Source organism: Sparassis crispa (genome assembly GCF_003851025.1).
Source record: "Sparassis crispa DNA, contig_000003F, whole genome shotgun sequence".
NCBI classification, from domain to species: Eukaryota; Fungi; Basidiomycota; class Agaricomycetes; order Polyporales; family Sparassidaceae; genus Sparassis; species Sparassis crispa.
In genome coordinates, this window is record NW_020939750.1 from 449854 (window position 1) to 472437 (window position 22584).

Consider the following 22584-nt stretch of genomic DNA (forward strand, 5'->3'; position numbering starts at 1 on the left):
GCTGCTATTAGGAAGGGCGAGTAGCATCCAATAGGTCACGTCTGGGGTAACTCCGGTCGAAAACCTCCAGCTGGGAGAACAGCGCGATCGCCTTCCTCCACTCTTTCAGAAAGTCACGTAGTCAGGTCTTATCGGTGGAGTATGCACTTGAAATCGAGCACACACCGTCCTGTCTATCTTCTTGCGCGCAGTGATGATACTGTTGTCGTCATCAACGTGCAGGCGCGTGATCCAAGCCGCTGCCTTTGCGACGCCCGCCACGAAATCAACACGGCAACATTCCAGGAGCTCCAGAGCTGTTAGCGACGGCAGCGTGGCTAGAACTGCCAAGAGACCCGCGACGGTTGCCAGTGCGTGACGGTGAGATACTAAAGTGCCCGCGGCTCAGTAGACGTTGGGGAGAGGATCCCGATGGCTTGCTCGGTCCAACACTCGAGTCTCTTCAAATTGGGCAGCAGCCCGGGTGGCCAGTCCTGCCGTGGATGTGACCTGCCTTTCGAGTCCCATCCGAGGAAGTCGTCGATGGCAAGCTCCACCAATTGCGGATGGGCAAGGAAGAACGATATCGCTGCCGCTGGTGTACAGACTGCACAAGACAGGTACAGAAAGCGCAGGTATGGCCACCGCCCACTTAAGACGATGTCTCCCACGTCCGGCAGCAGGCGTCTAGTTTGAAGTGTGAACTTTAACCGCAGTTTCTGCGCGACTGCATGAGCTGTGGATACAAAGGATTCGACATACACCGTACCTGCAATCTCGGGCAACGTTCGCGCAGCATGATACCGGGGGTGGTAGTATCAAGTGGACCGTCATCGTGGAGGGTAGCCCAATGTTCGAAATGCGTCAAATTTGAAAAATCAAGTATCTACCGTTCCCATGTCTACACATGATCCAACATGCTGTTGATGGGTGGTTGGAAAGACTCACCACATCGCCGAATTTTAGACGAGGCCTGTCACGAAATCCATGCTCCAAGCGAATATCCACCTCTCTAAGGCTTGGGCAGTGCGCGGGGGGGTCCACACGTCTTCCCCATCAGTTTCTTTTTGGGCGATCACTGTGTTGGGCTTAGCAAGCCATTTGAAGGATCTCAGGTTAGAAAGGATTGCCACGACAAGCTGCAACTCTGCGTTTCGTCGCGTCGCAGATAGATTGCATGAGCGAGTGGGACCGCAGGCGCAAATGAAACGAGGGAGCCGGCATGGGCGATGTTCAGTGATCTCAAGAGTTCGAACATTACGCGCTAGGGACAGGTCTCGAGAGCACACCCTCCACAGGCACATGGCTTTGACGTCACATCGAATGTGGCGCAGCTGTGTGTATTGCGGAGGGATGGCCGATGCGATGACCTTTGCCGCCAATGCGAATGCTAGCAGGTCGTCCGAGCTATCGAGCTCGTCGGCGATGATTTCGACGATTTTCAGCGGCAGATCAGTAATGGCCGGCATTCAGATGCCAGTAACTACTGTCATATCTTCAGACATTGGCCGTATGGAAAATCTGGAGGCGTACCTAAGGAATTCGAGTGGCGCCAAGTCAATGTCAGGATATACTATAGGCTCTTCACGCCCGAAGTCCACCCTCAAGTCGTCAGCAGTGAGTACCAGAGTTGATATCAAACCAAACCTTACCGAAGGCAGGAAAGGTACGAACGCCTCTGGCATGCACCTGACAAGGTCGATGACGAGAACTAAAGCAGCAACGAGTATTTATATTATCCCTGAACTTGGTGCCAATCCGCAGTACAAGGTCGTACCCACGGCAACCGACATTACTAGGTCGCACAGATAACATTCGGTGCGGTATGACCTTGTGTTGAATGTATGTCACAGGCTTTAGTAGAGCAATCTGGACAGATTTTACCTTTTTCGGTAGCCTCGAACCTCGTATGAGAGTAGTCTCGTAACCAGACGTTCACGTGAGCAACCTGGCGGTTACCAAATTGGGCGTTAAAGATGTTGGGTCGCTCCCGAGAACGTCTGGTGAAAATTGTATAGAGGGGGGGGGTATGTCACACGGGCGTGACCTCAGCCAAAACTCGAAACATCCGAACCTGAGCGCGGCACATTCACGGGTTACTGATGCCTAGAATAGGGTTCGGGGGCATATATGGTTGCATACATGAACAATATTTATCAGCAGGAAGCAGGAGATGTGCAGGTACACGCGGGATGACCAGCGTGACACGCTGTTGGAAAGTAGCGCCCAAATTTCTGGAGCTCCAGAAATTGGGGAGCGCCCAAGGGCAGACAAGCCGAGGGCATGATTACAAAGAAAGACAAAGAAGGAAATTTGCTTATATAAAGTGGAGCATCTAGAACTGTATATATCTACAGAAATCTATTTTAGGACGCGTAATCACACGCCCCGACACATCTTGACCCGCCATCACTACCTTCCTATTTGGGAACTAAGGCGTGATTTCTAACAGGTTATGAGCCCCGGCTGTAGCCAATAAATACTCGGATAACAACAGCCCCTATTGTGGCTACAAAAATTGTTACCCCCTTACTAGTACGAGAACAAATAATGTCGACCAGCGCTGATAATACGAGCAATAGCAATGCTTACCGGATCCCACTCCTGAAGGAAGACAATTGGTGTTGGAGGCTTCGGGATGACCTTATTAGGCAATCCGGAGCATCCAGGTAGTCGGGCGATATTCCCCGATATCTTATTCAGCATCGAAGGATACAGTAGCTACGAGAACTATGTGGTATGTTCTGGACTAGTCTACTGGTGTAGTATATAAGGAGGGACCTCTTGCAGGTCCCAGTAATTATATCTCTTCCCCAATCACTCACTCGGAAGAATTCATATCAGCTGCGCTAATAGGTTATGAGCCCCGCTAGCTTATAGCTTATACTTTACCAGCTTCTACTTACTCATTACACACTCTGACTATCAGTAGTTACAATGTCTGGTACTACTGAATCTCGCGACAGCCTGTCGTCCTTGTTCCGAATCGAACAACTTCGTGATGACAACTGGCTTCCGTGGAAGCGCCGTACAATGGCGATCTTAAGGGAGCGCGGTGTCCTGAAGTATGTTGATGGGACCTCGGAGAAGCCGAAGCCGGTAGACGCAACGACACCAACACCGGAAGAGATGGCGGCAACCAAGAAATGGATCGAGGGTGATCAGAAAGCCCAGACCGTTATCGAGCTGCTGTTGAGCGACTCGCAGATGATACACATCACGGACGCTACAATGGCTGTGGAGATGTGGAACCAATTGAAGTTAGTAAAGGAGGCGAGTGGACAACTGGGGATAATGGCATACCGAAGGAAATTCTACCGCACAGTTGCCACAGAAGGCAGCAATATTGCGGCGCATATCAGGGAGCTCCGCCAGACACAGGAGCAGCTACACACAATGGGTAGCAAGGTGTCGGATGATGAATTTCGAATGATCCTGATCACATCGTTACCAGAGTCTTGGGACCAGTTCACATCTGCATACCTAGCTGCAACTAGTCAGAAGGACACGCTGCCGACATCATATGAATTAATAGCCATCTTGCTCGAAGAATACCGACGCCGGCGAGAGAAAGGCGGTGCCGATGAGTCTGCGCTGGCAGCGCGTGGGCGGTGGACCCAGCCGAAGAATACCACACAGGGCAGAACGGACAGGAAGTCCGATGTGGAGTGCTGGAATTGCCACAAGTGTGGACACACTCAACATGAGTGTTGGTCGAAAGGCGGCGGCATGGCGGGTCAGGGACTGCGAAGCAAGAAAGGCGGCCGTGCGCAGGCGCGCACGAACCAGGCACAGTCAACGAACGATGTGCTGCGAGATGTCGCGTTCCGCACAGACGAGGTGACCTGTGCCGGGCAACAATTTAGTAGTCAGTTCTCACGTTATGACTGGCTAGCTGACTCTGGAATGACATCACATGTTACGAACCTTCGTGACACGATGACAGACTATGTGCCGCTTGAGGCCTCGTCGATTGCCGGGATTGGAGACCAGAGTGTGCGCGCTCTCGGGCGTGGCACTGTGGAAGTCAATAGCAGGATCAGAGGCAACACATGTACTTTTCGCTTGAAAGATGTCCTGTACGCACCGAAAGCGACAAATAATTTGGTGTCGCTGAGCTGCCTGGATGAAGCGGGTGGACACTTTGATGGCAGTGCCGGAGGAATAATGCTGCGAGAAAGCAGCGGCCACATCATCGCGCAAGGCCAAAAAGTCGGCTGATTGTACTTGCTCAACATGCGGGCCAAGGCTGCTATGCCGAGTGAAGAGCGCGCGAACATTGCGTGCGATGATAGCGACTCGTGGGAGTTGTGGCACCGGAGATATGGACACCTGGGATTCACAGGGTTAGAGAAGCTCTACAAGGAAAACTTGGTGGAGGGACTCACCATTGATGAAAACTCGATGCCACTGACACAGTGCGAAGCCTGCATTCAAGCCAAACAGGCGCGCCGTGCATATCCGAAGGAGGCAGAGGACCGAACCCAGATGCCAGGCGAGCTGATGCACAGCGACGTCTGGGGCCCTGCACGTATAGCGTCGATTGCCGGATCGCGATACTACTGCACACGGAGGTGCCAAGTACTGTTTATGAAGCATAAGAGTGAGGCTTTCGAGAAAGTCAAAGAATACCTCACCTTTATTGAATGACACTTCGGGCACCTGCCGAAGATATTGCGCGTCGATAATGGGTCCGAATACATTAATAAGGACCTGAAGGGATGGTGCTGTGAGAAGGGAATTGAGCTGCAAACGACAGCATCATACTCACCTTCGCAGAATGGTGTAGCTGAGCGATTTAATCACACGCTATTGGAGCTTGCTCGCACAATGTTGATTGCAAGGAAGCTTCCAAACTTCCTCTGGGCGGAAGCTGTTGCATACGCAGCATACCTGCGAAATTGAGCGCCGACGAAAGCACTGCGCGGGAAAACTCCGGAAGAGGCATGGACGGGCAAGAAGCCCAATGTCGCGCACCTACAAGAATTTGGGTCAGATGTCTGGATTCTGACGGAAGGCCAGAATCTCTCGAAACTCGAGCCAAAGTCGAAGAAACACACCTTTGTAGGTTTTGCTGATGGCCCGAAGGCCATGCACTACTACGATGTGGGTGTGCACTTGATCCGAGTCTCACGAAATTTTGTATTCGCGGATGTCCTGAACCCAGCAAGCAATGTTCCTGTACATCAGCTTGATGACAGTGACAGGCTGCCACTCGAGGGGGAGTCAGGGGGAGCTGTCAAGCAGCAGCCTCCCACATCTGCATCAAAACCAGCATCAGTACCTGTCAAAGCTGATCAGTCTAACAAGAAACACGATGGAAACCACATTACGGAGGAAGACTTACCTCCCGAGATGCAGGAGAGCATGCGAGAGCGACCGACATTCTTGCCTGCACCCCCGAAGATCCCTCTTCATTGTACGACCCACGCCATGCAGGATCATGACTATCGAAAGATGGATAACCCCCGCGTGCAGCCCGTGAAGTCACGCGAGCTGCCGGGAGTGCCGAAAGAGAACGCACTGGGTGAAAGTGCAAAAGTCGCTGTGATGCCCGAAGAATTCGAAGAGATCGCGCAGGCACTGTATGCGACAGCGCTGGCATCGGGCGACAGAACGGCAAGTGCAGGAGATGAACCGCGAAGCCTCGCGAGGCCCAAGCCTCTCCGGAATGGTCAGAATGGGAAAAGGCTGTAAAAGCGGAATATGATCAGTTGCAGGGCATGGGGACTTGGGGGCTACAAGACTTACCAAAAGATCGAAATGCTGTGGGCTGCAAGTGGGTCTTCCAGAGGAAAACCAACAAGGAGGGTCAGGTTGTCAAGTACAAAGCCAGATTGGTGGCACAGGGGTACTCACAGATCCCAGGGATGGATTTCCTTGAAACCTTTGCCCCTGTAGTTCGTCTTGAGTCCATCAGGGCCATCCTAGCATTAGCAGTAGTTAATAACTGGAAAATAGGCCAGATGGATGTCAAGGGAGCTTACCTGAATGGAGACCTCCAGGAGGAGATCTACATGCGACAGCCGGAAGGCTTCGATGACGGAAGTGGACACGTTTGTCGACTCCACAAGACGCTCTACAGACTAAAGCAGTCCGGGCACAAATGGAACCGCAAGCTGCATCGCGAGCTGATGGAGCTCGGGTACAAGCGGCTGGAGGCGGATCCATGTGTATACCTGCGGGAGCGAAAGGAAGGAGAAGTTCAGATTATCACGGTATGGGTGGATGACTTACTGTTATTCACCAACTCTCCGAAGCTCATGGAGGAGCTCAAGCGCGACCTGCAGGACCTCTTCGAAGTCACGGACCTTGGTGAGCCGCAGAAATTTGTTGGGATTGAAATTGAGCGAGATAGGGAAGCGGGAACACTTCAAATCTCGCAACAGCACTACATCAAGAGCATTCTCAAGCGATACCACCTTGAGAATGCCAAGCTGTAGGGATGCCGCTCGATCTGAATGTGGTGCTCACGGTAGAGGACGAGAATGAGGAGGCGGACGACCGTTTGGCAGAAGGTTACGCGTCGATGGTGAGATTGCTGATGTATGCAGCAGTGGGAACAAGGCCAGATATTTCCTACGCTGTACAGACGCTGAGCAAATACACAGCGTGCCCACGACCTGTCCATTGGACAGCGGCAAAATGAGTTCTATGGTACCTCGCAGGAACACGTGACTTGCACGTGATGTACACGCGACGCGATTCGGACGCGCCGAACGGAAATATAATAGGAGGATATACGAACACGGATTATGCATCAGATCATGACCGAAAATCAGTCTCGGGTCATGTCTTTTACTTGAGAGGTGGAGCCGTAGCATGGAGTTCGAAGAAACAAACAACAACGGCAACATCCTCGACAGAAGCCGAGTATACAGCACTCGCGCATGCGACACGTCAAGCAATATGGCTGCGAAACTTACTGGCAGAACTCGGGTTTGCATAAGAAGAACCCACAGAAATTTATTGTGATAACCAGGCAGCGATCGCGATAGCACGCGACCCGCAGTATCACGCGCGGTCAAAGCACTTTGACGTGCAGAATCATTTCGTGCGCGAAAAGGTGGAAAATGGTATTATTCAATTGTGCTACTGTCCTACAGATGAGATGGTAGCAGATGTATTTACTAAGGCCCTACCCAAGCCTAAGCACCAAAAGTTCACATTGGAACTTGGGATGCTTCCGGCTTGAGGGGGAGTGTTGGAGGCTTCGGGATGACCTTATTAGGCAATCCGGAGCATCCAGGTAGTCGGGCGATATTTCCCGATATCTTATTCAGCATCGAAGGATACAGTAGCTACGAGAACTATGTGGTATGTTCTGGACTAGTCTACTGGTGTAGTATATAAGGAGGGACCTCTTGCAGGTCCCAGTAATTATATCTCTTCCCCAATCACTCACTCGGAAGAATTCATATCAGCTGCACTAATAATTGGCTCCTGTGGAAGCGCCGCGTCGAGGCCATCCTTAATGATAAGGGTCTCCAGGAGTATGTGACCGGAAAGACACCGAAGCCGCAGCCGAGTAATGACCCGGCCAATAGGGCAGCGAGAGAGGCAGAGATTAGCGCCTGGGGAAAGAAGGACTCAAGGCCCAGAACGTAATTGTGCTATCGCTGGGAGATTCCCAGATGGTGCACATCGCTGGAGCCGAGACGGCATGGGCCATGTGGGAGCAGCTCCACACAGTCAAGGAACAGTGTGGACAGCATGGAATTCTCGCGCTGTGCCAGCGTTTTTACCGGATGCAAGCCAAGGAAGAAGACAATATCTCCAATCATATCACACAGCTACGACAGATCCAGGAACAACTCCACCTAATGGGGAAGGTTGTTTCTGACGAGGATTTTTGGCTCATCCTGACCACTTCATTACCGGAGAGCTGGGATTCTTTCCTCAGCTCTTACTTTGGTGCCGTGGGCGGCAATGTTGGCGCCGAAGGTGCTGACAACGTGCGCCCTCAGCTTACACCACAAGAATTGATTGCCATCATTCTTGATGAAAATAGGCGAAGGCATGAGCATGGCGAGCGTGGTCAATCCTCGGACCAAGCCATGGTTGCCAAAGGAAAGAAGCACCCCTTTGGGGAATACAAAAAATGTTCGATCTGCGGAAAGCCGGGACATCTTGGTAACGAGTGTCGGCACCGCGACAAGGTCAAATGTATGAATTGTGGAAAATTCGGGCATAAGGCCACGGATTGTTGGGCCAAAGGCGGCGGCAAAGCCGGATAGGGCCCGCTGATGAAGCGGCAAAAGACGGAATGTGCTTACGAAGCACGCGAGGTTGAACTGAAAGAGGATGAGGCAAAAATAGCCTACGATAATGATAGCGACACTGTATCTCTCGGATCTGATGGTGAAATCGCTTCTTTTTATGAGTGGTTTGCCGACTCCGGGACAACTTCGCACATTACAAATTGTTGTGAAATCTTCGCGACCTATCAGGCGCTCGAAGATCACGTGATTACGGGCATCGGACCGCAACCAACGCAGGCATTGGGCCGCGGTACAGTCGATGTCGAAAGTGAAGTAGGAGACCGGAAAGTGAAATTCCGTCTCCACGGTGTACTGTATGCGCCAACAGCACCCAATAGCCTCCTCTCCATCATGCGTTTAGATGATGCGGGAGGAAGAGTACTTATGGGAAATAGTCGCGCAATACTAATAGATAAAAATAAACACACCCTTGCTATAGGCAAGAAAAATGGACGACTATATTCATTGAAATTGCGTCCAATAGTTCCGCAACCTGCACGAACCTATACTGCTAAGGAATACGGCCCGCATACCTGGGAAGAGTGGCACAAGATTTATGGCCATATCGGGAAATCAGCGCTTACGCGATTATATCGCGAAGGGCTTGTAGATGGCCTAGAGATCTCGCCAAGCCCAGATGAAATTAATTGCGAGGCGTGTATCCAAGCAAAGGCGATGCGGAAGCCATTTCCCAAAGAGACGGATGAATGCAGCAAGGTACCCGGAGAATTAACACACACAGATGTGTGGGGACCTGTGCAGACAGCCGCTCTACAAGGCTGGAAATATTTTATTACATTTACCGACGATTACAGTCATTGAAGTACAGTACTATTTATGAGGCATAAAGATGAAGTAACAGAAAAGGTAAAGAATTATATTACCTATATCGAGTGCAAGTTTGGAAATAAACCCTTGCGACTCAGGCTCCACAACGGTCGAGAATATATGAACACCGAATTAATTAACTGGTGTCAAATGAAAGGGATCGAGATGGGTCCAACTGCACCATACTCACCATCCCAGAACGGAGTCTCTGAGAGATTGAATCGCACACTGCTTGGACTAGCGCGCGCAATGATCTATGCGAGAGATCTACCTCGTTATCTTTGGGCTGACGTGATTGCTCATGCAGTCTATATTAAAAATAGATCGCCTACCCAGGTGTTAAATGGGGCAACTCCCGAAGAAAAATGGAATGGGATAAAACCAAATATCTCGTACCTACAAGAATTCAGTTCCCCCGTATGGGTCCTCATGGAGGACACAACACTATCAAAGCTAGCGCCCCGTGCCAACAAGTATATTTTTGTTGGATACATGGACGGACCCAAAGCCATCAAATATTATGATGCGCATACGTGCCAGATTAAAATCTCGCGTAATTTCCAATTTTCTTCGAATTTCCCGGACCATTTGCCCAGCAATGTGCCTCACGTGCCACAAGAGCAAATAGGATCTGACGTACCTATCCTCACAGCACAGCGTGAGGGGGAGCAAAATATATTTCCGGGCACTTTACCTAGCAATGCGTCAGACGTGCCGCATGCGGAAAGGAGACCTGAAGTCCCAAACCTCACAATGACCGCAGATGTGCGGCGCGAGGGGGAGTTAGGAACTTCCGCGCCACAGTCACCTGCCAAAAATCCGCGAAAGTGCAGACGGGATGATGATCCTGATCAACGCAAGGAAAGCGAGACGGACGCACCAAGCCAGCCCAGACGAACCAGAAGAAAGACAGTTCGGCATGATTACCGTCTAATGCATGACCCAGAGGCAGACGAAGATCTGGATAATGAGCCAGATAAATCAAATGCCAAATTAGTCTATATTGTGATGAGCGCCCACGGAAATGCGGATGCAGATGAGCCAAAGACGCTCAGTGATGCCAAGAGATCACTCGAGTGGCCCAAATGGGAACAGGCAGTCCAGACGGAACTCAATCAACTACAGGGTATGGAGACTTGGGAGTTAGTGGAACCTCCCGAAGATCGAAAACCTGTAGGAAATAAATGGGTTCTAGTCAAGAAAACAAACAAAGAGGGTGAAATAATTAAATACAAAGCCCGCCTGGTTGCGAAGGGATATTCTCAAATCCCAGGCATGGACTATACCGAGACGTTCGCGCCCGTAGTCCGCCTCGAAACCATTCAAGCTATCCTCGGGCTAGCTGCAATCTTAGATTGGGAGATCGGACAGATGGACGTGAAAGGCGCCTATCTTAACAGAACTCTCAAAGAAGAAGTGTACATGCGGCAACCCGAAGGATACAGCGATGGAACATATCGCATATGTAAATTAAAGAAAACCCTCTACGGGCTAAAGCAGTCTGGCCAAGAATGGAATATCGTGCTGAACCGCAAGTTACTAAACGCGGGATTCAAGCGCCTATTCTCGGATCCATGTGCATACATTCAGATCAAAGGTGATAAGATAGAAATCATCACTGTTTGGGTAGACGACCTATTAATATTCACCAATGATTGCGCACTAATGGACCAATTGAAGAGCGAACTCCAAAATATGTTCGAAGTTACCGACCTTGGCGAACCTTGGAAAATTGTGGGGATAGAAATTGAGAGAGACCGTTCAAAGCGGACAATCAAAATCTCTCAGACAAAATATATTGAGTCTATTCTACACAAGAATGGGCTTACGAACGCCAACACGGTCGGGATGCCTCTTGATCCAAATACAGTGCTTGAAAAAGAAGAACCCAAAACTGATGATGAATGTGACCGAGACAACGGATATGCATCGCTCGTCGGATCACTGATGTACGCGGCAATTGCCACGAGACCAGACATTGCTCACGCCGTGCAACGGCTTAGCTCATTTACTGCCAATCCCGGAATGGCTCATTGGACTGCTGCTAAACGCGTCCTCCGCTATCTATCCGGAACACGAGAACTTGGAATAATCTACGGGCCAATTGCAGATGTCAAGCCCGAAGATCAAGCCAAATTCGTGAACGATATCTGAGATTGCAAATCAATCTCAGGATATTTATTTAAATTAGGAAATGGCACGATCACGTGGAGCTCAAAGAAGCAAACCACGGTCGTGTCATCCACCACGGAAGCTGAATACATGCATCCGCCGAAGCGGCAAAAGAAGCCGTGTGGCTCCGAACACTATTCAAAGAAATAGAATTTGAGCAACAAGATCCTACGATTTTATTCGAGGATAATACGGCGGCGATCTCAATTGCACATGATCCCCAATTCCATGCGAAATCAAAACATTTTGATGTAAAGCATCATTATGTGCACGAGAAATTGAGGGATAAATATATTGATATCCATTACTGTTCCACGGAGGACATGATAGCGGATATCCCAACAAAGTCACTCCCTAAGCCGAGGCACGAGAAGCTCACAAAGAAGCTCGGAATGCCCATCGGCTTGAGGGGGAGTGTTGGAAAGTAGCGCCCAAATTTCTGGAGCTCCAGAAATTGTGGAGTGCCCAAGGGCAGACAAGCTGAGGGCATGATTACAAAGAAAGACAAAGAAGGAAATTTGCTTATATAAAGTGGAGCGTCTAGAACTGTATATATACAGAAATCTATTTTAGGACGCATAATCACGCGCCCCAACACATCTTGACCCGCCATCACTACCTTCCTATTTGGGAACTAAGGCGCGATTTCTAACACACGCGCTGTGCGGAAGCTACAGCCAGGAGAGCGTTACATACCCCCCCCTTCTATACAATTTTCACCAGACATTCTGACAACCCTTTCACCTCAATTCCCAAAAAGGGTCGAAGGTCAGAACGGCTGGTTCCGAGACTAGTATGAGAGGCGAAACATTGAGTTTGAATATTGACGTCAGCGCAATGGCAGCTTGCCCTCACATGATTTGCACATGATCATGACGCGAGCTTCTGCTCGGGTGAACGCTGAGCTCCCTCTGTGCAGTAGGAAAATAAATGCATTGCACAATAGTTCAGCCGGCAAAAAGTGCTGAAAAAATTGCCACTCATTTCCTGGAAGCTATGCTAAAATTTTTATATGTGTCGTATGTCACATTGCCTCCTTCACATCTCAAGTTTGGCCATGCCGTCGGCATGGTCAAACTCCGCCGTTCCCATGGAGGACCTCTCAGAAGCCCCTCATACGAGGATCCAGCCTCTATATAGAGGAACGACTCTTTCTTCCTATATACTAGAGGCTGGTTAACGAGCCTACTTTTTCGGGTGGTTCGAATAATCTCAGAAATTAGCTTGTAATTGCAACCTGACGCCAAAAATTCCTGGACCAATCAGAAGACAGAATATCTCTGGTGCCATTGCAAATACTCTCTATTCTCATAAGTTGAGAAAGAACGATTGGCGACTTTGAAAACCCTTGGTCCGCGTGACCATCCGGATTGGTCGTAAACCTACAGTAAGTATTGCATGTACGAAACTAATCATCTCCAGGTGGCACAAAAAATGTATACGCGTACGACAGAACGAAGGTACATATATACGTCGAGACAAGCTTAGCGTCAGTCTGCCTTCTAGGCACGCGCAACGCTCCTTCGTCGACTTCGAGTCTGGCACGTTAAGCACTGGGTGAACGACAATGCCTGCCGAATTTGGGCGCGCTACTTAGTCTAGGTTCTGACGCGCCTCCTTGTCGAGGTCGGACAATTTAGACGGAGCTGTAATTTTACTAGTGTTTGATAACACTGAGTCGCAAATTTTGGTGATATCACGTGATGTACCTTATACCAGCTGAAGACTTTCCGCAGTTATTCTTCACTGCATTCTCCCCACCTGGCATGCACGGTGGTGTGTGGTAATGCACAGGTGATAGCAAGATTGTGTCTGCTAGAATTGGTGATAGAGAAGGTGTAGAGATTTTTGTGTAGGAGGCTAATCACAGGAAATCTCATGCTGCTTGGACTACCATAGAGCATACAACATAGCCGCGAACACAGAAAAAGTGTTAACTCATATACATGCACGTCGGGGTGACATACGGTGGCAGAACAGGTGAAGGGAAATATTGAAGGGACAGAAATGTGACGTGCTCAACGTGATTTACAGACGTGTCGTGGAAGCACATGATGTGCCGGATCGGTAATCACTACCCGCAATGGACCTCTTAGTAAGACCCCCCCTATAGATAGCAGACATCAGACACGGATATCCGAGGCACGAAGGTTGAAGCAGAGTGGCTACAACTGCCTTTGGGAGACTAGCGCTACTGTACGTCTTCAAGTTGGTCTCCCTGACTTCCATCATTTGACACGATCCTCGTAAACCTCGACGTCGCCATTTGCCAAGGTGCGTTCGAAATCATCCAGAGACTTAGCACTGTATCTGATGGCAGAGTGTAGCTTCTCAATGGGAGCTTTTACTGATCAGCCTGCAGAGATTGTCGAGGCCATTGCTGAGTACATCGACTGGTTGGATGATATTGTGGCATTCGCATTAGTGTGCAAGTTCACTGCGTCCATCGTCTCTCCCCAGCACTTTCAGCTTCGCCACATATGATGCGACGTCAACGCCATGTGTCTCTGGAGGGTGTTCTCTAATGACCAGCCCCTAGCATGCAAAGTTTGGTCTCTCGAGATAATTCCACGCGTCCCATGCCATGTCCCTCACTTCATTTGCACGTGCGATCGTCCCTGCACCCATAGTGTTCCTCGAAGAGAGGCTAAATTGGAACTCATCGCCGCAATCAAGAATCTTGTTAACTTGGTATCCTTCAAATGGCCAGCTGACGCCAACATAGTCATTGCCCACAAGGAGCTGGACAGTCAAGACATGTGGACTTCACTCACGCGTTGCAGAAATCTAAGGGATGTTGATATTTATGAGGATCTTGCTTGCTTTTTCTGGGTGCCTGGGGGATTTGAGGCCGCGGTGAGTCTTTTCTATACCTTTGAAAGGATGTAACTGGAATGGACAATGCAGATTTTGAATTTTTCAAACTTGACAACACTCAAGTACCGTGGTAGTTTTACTGATTGTAAACTAGTTGATCCCACTGACCTTGGTGTCATGTTGTGCGAACGTTGCCCAAGGTTACAGGTGTGGTGTTCTTTATGCCCCTCGTGCATTCCGCTTATCCAGTGACACAGACGCTCATCTTACACCTCCCGTTTCGACCCGCAATCCTTTCGCATGAGGCGGCGGAATCCATCCTAAGTGGTCGATGGTCCGATCTGCACTCCCTCAGTCTGAACGGCGCTGTTTGCCCTGCAGCAACGGCGATCTCATTCTTTATTTCCCATCCTCAAATGTCTGAACTTTCCATCGACGAGCTCGTCGGGTATGACATACATAGTGATGGTCACTTGGAGGCCTTCGACTGCCCGCCCGGACTGCTGCCCAATTTGAAGAAGCTCGAGTCTGTGGTTCAACATGTGGTCGAGCTTCTCTCCGCTCCGTGTGCCCAGCCACGCCCAATTGAACACATCTCCATCAACCACTGGCGTAGGGCCTGGTGTAACTCACAGGAAGAGGATTTTGCAGCGCTCCTGGCGACGCTTCATTCCATCACGACCGTGACATTGCCGGTGACTAACATCGATCTTGTCGCACGTATAGCACAGGCGGCGCCCTGGCTCACGCGCCTGCGTGTACCCTTGGGCGCCTTTGAGATTCTGAGTGATTTGTATTCCGACAAAGAGAAAGTGCGTGTTCCATCTGTGCAATGACATTCTGGCTGCTCAACCTGTGAGATAGAAGAAATGGCAGGCGGCGATTTCGCCGTTTCGCTGCCTGGAGACATTTGAGTGTGATTATCCTAAACGTAACATGCTGGATGTCATCCGCTCCAACCCGTAGATGGATGACAGCCATCCGTGTCTGCTCCTCAGGGCGTGTGCGGTAATGCATTATTGGATATTTATGGATATTGTAACTGCAGCATCATGTATGTCTGACCCATTGGCCATTCTTTATATGCTTCATGCGACCAGCTTCATCACAGTTCCGCGCAAGATGAAGACCTTTCAGGAGTATGTACCGCGGACCTTCTTTGCGAATGGCCTCTTGGCAAATGAACGCCTCCGACGGGGACACTTGTCATGACTTGCCATCAACCTGTCACCGCTCTGTGCTCGCGATCGGTGCACGTTTGCGTTGCGGATCTTGAGTCACTTCGGTTCTTGCTTGAAGTAACTTGCGCAGACTCACCCGACCTCTTGGCCAAACAACGCTGGGAACTTCCACCTTGTCCAATGGACCTACTTCTCAGCGGCTAGGCTCGTGCCGCAATTTAGTTCTACCCTGATGGAAATGGACCCACGCCCGCCGAGTATGACTCGTTTTCGCATGGGGAATGCTTCATGCTGCAAATCACCAAACCCCCGACCTCCTGGTTGCTCCCTTTTGGCTGTCCCGCCTTTCACAAGTGTAGCACATTCCCTCAGAAGGAGATGAGCGGTGCCGCCAATTGTGATCATCCTTCACTTATGTGCTCTCTGGACCGGTGGCTACGCCGAATACAACGTCAAGCAGATGCTCGCTGTACTCTTCTTCCAGACACTTGGCCAGCAGCCATGCCAAAACTTTACCATGCAGGTGCCCTCGTACGTTACTGCTGGATAGACGTTGCACTCTCGCTTTCCTCTTTGTGCGCCCTGTGTCGGACCTTTTAAACTTTTCAGACAATAACCTCTATCCTCTGAGCCGTTCCGCTACTGTGGTTTACGAGTGTTTCTGACCAGAAACTCGTAGAATTGTACTGCTTCTTATGCTACTGTTGGACACGCCTGGAGGTCTGTATCGTACAGTTTTGTCCTTCGCACGATTGCCATAACCAAAGTGATATTTAACACAGTGCCACAATGAGCAGCATATAGAATAAATCCAAAGAACACAACGTTGAGCCCTGTAGTCACAACATAGCCTACATGTCCCAGAGTCTATGATCAAGGTACATTTTGAGATTGTTTGCCATTGGCATAGTACTAATGTATCCATGCTAAATATTGTTCCTTCTCGATGCACACAACTATGACGATACGGTGCAATGCCTTGTCACTGTATCGCGTTATCTTGATCGGACTTAGATATCCTTTGCTCGCCATGTGTGTATCCTCAAATTTGGAGATGGTCACACTGTCGCCCTGACACGGAGACTTTCGGGACCATGTTGCAAAAAAACTGCTCAAGGCTACGGAGTACATATCCGTATGTGATGCATGCAGAGACACAACAAAGACGGTGTTTTGTCTTCTCTTGCAAATGTGATGAGCTGCGAAGTGATTAAACTCTGTCTAAACCACTCCCGCTGAAACAATCAATGCACCACCAGCCTGTAACTATATACCAGAAGACGACTGTGATCCTGTGTATTCCTCCACATGATAGGTGCCATCACGCCAACAGTGAATGCGCCTTTTCCCCTCCATATCCCTGTACTCGTGAACTACCATCCCATCATACTCTCGAATGACATTCTTCACCATGGTTTGACAATAGTCACACCAATTCATGACTGCAGAAGTGCGTGTGTTCATTGTCATCGAGTAGACTGTCTGGCTACGACCGGCCACTTGACGTGTCGTGTTCCACTCGGCACAGTTTCCAGGTGCATGCCTAACGGTCCGATTGGCGAGGGAATTCTCTGCACGCTCCTGCTGATACTCCTGAGCCATCTCTTGGTACCAACGTTCTCCTGCATATGCCACACTCCGGTGTTCCACCTGCTCGGGCTTCCGCACCTTTGACCCTGCGACAGATGCCCCGAACGCATACACATTTGTCTCCCGATTATATGCCACTGCAAGTGCTGTTGGTAAACGCCTTTCCTGCTCTTGCACGGCTGTGCGCATTGCACGGGAAAAATCCTGCAAGCTTTGAAGGAGTGCTCTACGTATCTCGACATCACTAAAATGATTAATAGTCGACTCCCTGTCAGAGACATGCATCCGTCGCCAGTAGGAAAAGGCTTGGGCCCGGCGATCGTTGACATTACAGTGAGGAGGATATTGGAGTAACCCAGCTTGTTCGAAGTAGGCCACCAATTCATCGAGAGCTATCGCAGCGTAAGTTCGATCGGACACACAATAGGAGTAAATAACAGTGTACCACCACTTCTAGTCAGTATATCATCTTTCGTTGGCAACTGAATATGCTCCGGATATTCCTGCAGTTGCGGCAACCTGAGGAAGGGATCCATCTGGTGTGCGAGCTCTCTGCGTGCAGTTAGAAAAGATATTGCAGAACTCGAACATACTGAGGGCATACCAATGCAGAAGTTAAGGGAAATATGTACACTGCTGAATCCAATGCCTGGCGGGGATTCTTTCGCTTACAAGAGGAGAAAAGTGTTGGGAGCTAGTGGCTGGTATAACATTATTGATATTTGACATGAAGACATCAAACAGAATAGAAGCCCATTCACCTGAGTCGCGGAGAAAGGTAAGGCTCTGGTTCATTAGACTTGGTTTCTTGAGTTCTTAAGAATGACCATGGTTGCACAGCCCAGTATCCATCGATCGGAACACCGGATCCAACTGGCACAGTGAGTCAGAGTTTGACGATGTGTGCGCTTGGGAAAATCGTCTTTGTACATCGATTAACTATGATGAGCACGTAAGTGCAGGTCCCCACTTTTTAACGCGCAGGGTCAGTGATGGATTTTGGCAGTTTTACCAAGTGGCTTCTGGCGTTATCGTCATCATCGAGGATGTGGTAACACAATCGAAACAGGACAAAAGTGAGATAGTACCTATCGATAGAGACGAGATGGCGGGGTTCGAGAGTGCACGAGCGGACGGTCCGGCGTGGCAGCTGCCGACCAGGCTGCAAGTGAAAAAACCCTCATTAGAGCTTGCAACGTTAGATCTCGGGATCTGAAGAGCGCGCCGTGAGGAGGCCCGACTCACATCCATCCCTATTCGGAAGGTTCCATCCGGTGGACACATCTAAGCTTGAAGTTTGTCTTTCAGCCGTTGGCGATTTAGTCTCCCCAAGGCAGACTGCAAAACCATCGCTTTTGAGTGGAAGAGGGACGGACTCGGGATAATATAGAGGCAGATTGGTTGTCGGACCTCCTCAGTCGGGAAGAGCACTGAGATTGACAGCTTCAAGTTGCTGTAGCTGTGAAAGTACTAAAATTCACTCACGACATTGAATACGAGTACACGCATCAATCTGAAGGTTGAGACTGCGCTCCCTCTAAGTACCCAGTGTGGCCCGTAAGACTCGAAGAAAATTGATATCGCATGTATGGCGAGACCTACTAGTACCAAACATACCATAAATACGTATACTCTGCAGTTGTGCGTTGATACTAAAGAGAAGCGGAATCAATAGCTCGACAGAGATAATGACACCCATAGCGTAGGCGGAGCATAGTACGCTGGCAGCGGTCTTCTGGTGTGATCAACTACGATATACGAATCACCGAAAATTCGAATTTCGTAATAATTGAGGTGCGCCACCGTTACGTAATGCTTGGCGGACTCCATCGCAACTATCGCAGCCTGACGTACTTCATCCCCGCTTTAGCTTTTCCAACCGTTTCCTTAAGGTGCGGCTCAGTATTACCGTCCTACACACTGCTTTGAGGGCAGAAATTCTAGGACTACATGTCGCCCATTCACGGTCAACCCTTTGAAGTTCTTGAAGCCATTGCTGGCTATATCGACAACGCAGACGACATTCTTGCATTCGCTTTGGCATCCAAGTTCATTGCCTCTGTTGTCTCCCCTCGACACACGCAGCTACGCCACATACGGTGCAATGTCGAAACTATTTGTCTCTGGAAAGCGTTCTCTCGGGACTTATCCCTAGCTCGTAACGTTCGAATCCTCGAAATTGGAGATGGACGTCCATACCGCCTTCCTCGGTTCATTTTACCTGATCATACCGATTGTCAGTGCAGTCATGGAGTGACTCAAAGGGAGGCAGAATTGGAACTCATCACCGCGCTGAAGAATCTCACCCACCTGACGTTCTTCAAATGGCGTGGTCATCCAAATGTTGTTATCGCCAAAAAGGAGTCTGATGGGGAGGATGTTTGGACCTCGCTCACGCATTGCAGGGACCTTAGGGAGCTCGACGTGCTCGAGAATTTCATGGAGTACCCACCTTATCCGATATGGGGCGGCGCAGTGAGTCCTTCGGGTATCGGAACTCATGTCTTGGACCACCGCTGATATGTGTGAGCTGAAGATGTTCAGATCGTCAAACCTGACAAGCTTTAAATATATAACCTCCGTCGAAAGTCTTGTGCCTGACCTATATGGACTTGACACTGAACCCCTCGGGATCATGCTCCGTGAACACTGTCCAAAGCTGCAGGTGCGTAATTCCTATCCATGTGCTTTGTATGTGGTGCTTATGTGGATGCCACAGAGGCTGCATTTAGGCTTCTCGTGCGAAGGCGAGGATATCATGCCCAATGTGGAACATTCGATCATGAGTGGACGATGGCCCAATTTGCGCTCGTTGCACCTCAGATGGGCTGCCTGCTCTCCCGCGGCAGCGGTCTCGTTCTTGGTCGCGCACCCTCAGATATTGGACCTCTCCATTGACAGTTTCATCGGGTCCACAGCAACATCCGAGGGACTACCGCTAGACTGTCCGCCAGGACTCCTGCCTAGCCTCCAGAAACTCGAGTGTGCAACGTCCCAAGCGGCTGATATCCTCTCTTCCGCATCTTCCCAGCCACGCCCCCTCATGCACCTCTCACTCAACGATCTTCCGTTCAGTTCTCGTCAAGCGGAGTTTCTAGCGATCCTTTCCACGTTGACGTCCATCCAAACTGTGGAGTTCCGGTACAGCTTCACTATGGAAGCAATTTCTCGTTTGGCACAAGCAGCACCATGGCTCCCACGGCTGCACATCGACGGCAGCTCTTTCTTGATGTCCTCATGCAAGGACCCAGAGACGAAGGTGCGTTAATTACCGTCCAAGTACAGGTGTGATCCATCTCACTTGCAATCGTAATCCGGCAGAAGCGGTGGCAGAAGCTGTTTGAGCCGTTCTTCCGTCTGGAAGCGCTAGAGTGTGAGAACCCCGAGCAAAATGTGCTCGATGTCATTCGCGGTCCATAGCATGGCTACAGGCTACTGGTTACCCTCGATTACTACACGGATTTCTATTTGGTGGAACATGTGGTACCCTGCAATATTTTTCCATGTTGCGTTTTGATTCGCGCATGACAATGACATCAAGCAGTGCCATCTGCACATGTACACGTAACTTCTTATTCCCTCAGTCGGAGACGCACATTAACAGGAATTGCGTGAAGTGAGGAAGGCATGTACTAGTTATGAATCAGAGCAATTTGGGTACATAGAGTTTGCTACACGGCACCGCAGTAGCATAGCGCAGCCCACTGGCACTACAGAGAACATAAATTCGCAGTTCTGGATATCTGTTATCGTCAGCGAGTCTGTTCAATATGGACGGCGGAAAGACAATAAATACACCTTACCGACTTTGGTCTCCTTCTGCGAGCCGTCGATCTTCGCGTTGATATGCATGTCGTCGAATGTCGTCCGGTGGCTCTGTGCCCCGCGTCGCGCGTTCTTGCGCGCAAGGTGCAAGCTAGTCGCGAGCAGGAGCAGCCCTCGACCTAGGACGAACCAGTACACCGTCAGGATTGTCCACAACACTCGGTCGCCTCGGCATCAGATTTAATTCACCCTAAGCTGCACAGAAGTATTAGTCATAGCAAGGGGCATACACCGAAGTTCATACTGCTTTTTCCATCTTCGGGGTACATAGGACTCCAACTGCATCTTATTCCCACTCCAACCTTTCGTATCTTCACTGGCACCGTGGTTCCTTCGGGGTGCGTCTTGGTATCGCTGTCCTATCCACTGCAGCTACTGCTTAAATATTACCAGGGTTTCTAGGATTTACATGGCGCCTCTCCACGACCAACCTGTAGAAATTCTCGAGGCCATCGCAGGCTATATCGACAATGCAGACGACATTCTTGCATTCGCTTTGGCATCCAAGTTCATTGCCTCTGTTGTCTCCCCTCGACACACGCAGCTACGCCACATACGGTGCAATGTCGAAACTATTTGTCTCTGGAAAGCGTTCTCTCGGGACTTATCCCTATCGAATCCTCGAAATTGGAGATGGATGTCCATACCGCCTTCCTGGGTTTATTTTGCCTGATCATACCGATTGCCGGCGCAGTCATGGAATGACTCAAAGGGAGGCAGAGTTAGAGCTCATCATTGCGCTGAAGAATCTCGCACACCTGACGTTCTTCAAATGGCGTGGTCATCCAAATGTTGTTATCGCTAAGAAGGAGCCTGACGGCGAGGATGTGTGGACCTCACTCACACAGTGCAGAAACCTTAAAGAGATTGACGCACTCGAGAGTTTCATGGACAACCCACCTTATCCGATATGGGGCGGCGCAGTAAGCCCTAGTAATAGAATTCAAGTTTGAGCCATTGCTGATATGTCTGAGCTGAAGATTTTCAGACTATCAAATCTGACAAGCTTTGAATATTGGACTGCCGTCGACGGTATTGCACCTGACCTGTACGGAATTGACACCCTCGGGATCATGCTGCGCGAAAACTGCCCAAAGCTGCAGGTGAGTAGTACTCATTCATGTGCCTTCTACGTGATGCCTTATGAGGATGTCACAGAAACTATATGTAGGCTTCTCGTGCCAAGGCGAGGATACCGTGGCGAACGTGGAACGTTCTATCATGAGTGGACGATGGCCCGATTTGCACTCGTTGCACCTCGAGTGGGCTGCCTGCTCCCCTTCCGCCGCAGTCTCGTTCCTTGCCGCCCACCCGCAAATAACGGATCTCTCCATCGACGAATTCATCGGGTCCACAGCGACCGCCGAGGGACTACCGCTAGACTGTCCGCCAGAGCTCTTACCTAATATTAAGACACTCGAATGTACAACGTCTCAAGCAGCTGATATTCTCTCTTCCGCATCTTCCCAGCCACGCCCTCTCGAGCACCTCTCACTCATTGACCTTCCGTTCAGTTCTCGCCAAGCGGAGTTTCTGGTAGTTCTTACCCCGTTGATGTCTATCCGAACTCTGCAGTTTCGGTACACCTTCTCTACCGAAGCTATCGCTCGTGTAGCAGAAGCAGCACCATGGCTCCCGCGGTTGCAAATCGGCAACAGCTCCTGGCTGTTGTCCTCATGCAGAGATCCACAGACGAAGGTGCGTGAGCTATCATCCACGTGTGGTCGATGTTTGATTTATCTCACTTTGCGGTCATAATCCGGCAGAAGCGTTGGCAGAAACTGCTCGAGCCCTTCTTCCATCTGGAAGCACTAGATAGCGCTGAGGGAGATGTGCTGGATGCCATCCGTGGTCCGTTGCCTTCCACGGACTGTGGTGGTCCTTGTTAAGTGGTGTGAAGACTAGTGCCGGGATGCGTTGCGTTGCCGGAG

At 50.1% G+C, this 22584-nt stretch overlaps 8 protein-coding genes across 8 annotated transcripts; 6 read left to right on the top strand and 2 right to left on the bottom strand.

The window, feature by feature from the left end:
- Positions 1–2916: 2916 nt before the first annotated feature.
- Positions 2917–6422, top strand: SCP_0401680 (hypothetical protein; the record flags this gene model as incomplete). The annotated part of the gene is made up of 4 exons (XM_027756907.1): positions 2917–3975; positions 4228–4582; positions 4898–5653; positions 5941–6422. 4 exons carry the CDS (start codon positions 2917–2919, stop codon positions 6420–6422), a joined length of 2652 nt encoding a protein of 883 aa, XP_027612708.1.
- A 1191-nt stretch (positions 6423–7613) lies between these two features.
- Positions 7614–8216, top strand: SCP_0401690 (hypothetical protein; the record flags this gene model as incomplete). Its single annotated transcript, XM_027756908.1, has 1 exon — positions 7614–8216. The coding sequence occupies one exon, from the start codon at positions 7614–7616 to the stop codon at positions 8214–8216; it is 603 nt and encodes a 200-aa protein (XP_027612709.1).
- A 1605-nt stretch (positions 8217–9821) lies between these two features.
- Positions 9822–11222, top strand: SCP_0401700 (Putative transposon Ty5-1 protein; the record flags this gene model as incomplete). The annotated part of the gene is made up of 1 exon (XM_027756909.1): positions 9822–11222. One exon carries the CDS (start codon positions 9822–9824, stop codon positions 11220–11222), a length of 1401 nt encoding a protein of 466 aa, XP_027612710.1.
- Positions 11223–14278: 3056 nt separating this feature from the next.
- SCP_0401710 (hypothetical protein) lies at positions 14279–14893 on the top strand (the record flags this gene model as incomplete). The annotated part of the gene is made up of 1 exon (XM_027756910.1): positions 14279–14893. The coding sequence occupies one exon, from the start codon at positions 14279–14281 to the stop codon at positions 14891–14893; it is 615 nt and encodes a 204-aa protein (XP_027612711.1).
- A 1611-nt stretch (positions 14894–16504) lies between these two features.
- Positions 16505–17017, bottom strand: SCP_0401720 (hypothetical protein; the record flags this gene model as incomplete). Its single annotated transcript, XM_027756911.1, has 1 exon — positions 16505–17017. One exon carries the CDS (start codon positions 17015–17017, stop codon positions 16505–16507), a length of 513 nt encoding a protein of 170 aa, XP_027612712.1.
- A 1095-nt stretch (positions 17018–18112) lies between these two features.
- SCP_0401730 (hypothetical protein) lies at positions 18113–18448 on the bottom strand (the record flags this gene model as incomplete). The annotated part of the gene is made up of 3 exons (XM_027756912.1): positions 18113–18258; positions 18314–18365; positions 18431–18448. 3 exons carry the CDS (start codon positions 18446–18448, stop codon positions 18113–18115), a joined length of 216 nt encoding a protein of 71 aa, XP_027612713.1.
- Positions 18449–18778: 330 nt separating this feature from the next.
- On the top strand, positions 18779–20248 carry SCP_0401740 (hypothetical protein; the record flags this gene model as incomplete). Its single annotated transcript, XM_027756913.1, has 4 exons — positions 18779–19303; positions 19365–19493; positions 19548–20087; positions 20150–20248. 4 exons carry the CDS (start codon positions 18779–18781, stop codon positions 20246–20248), a joined length of 1293 nt encoding a protein of 430 aa, XP_027612714.1.
- Positions 20249–21354: 1106 nt separating this feature from the next.
- Positions 21355–22542, top strand: SCP_0401750 (hypothetical protein; the record flags this gene model as incomplete). The annotated part of the gene is made up of 4 exons (XM_027756914.1): positions 21355–21576; positions 21634–21756; positions 21812–22351; positions 22420–22542. 4 exons carry the CDS (start codon positions 21355–21357, stop codon positions 22540–22542), a joined length of 1008 nt encoding a protein of 335 aa, XP_027612715.1.
- Positions 22543–22584: the final 42 nt, after the last annotated feature.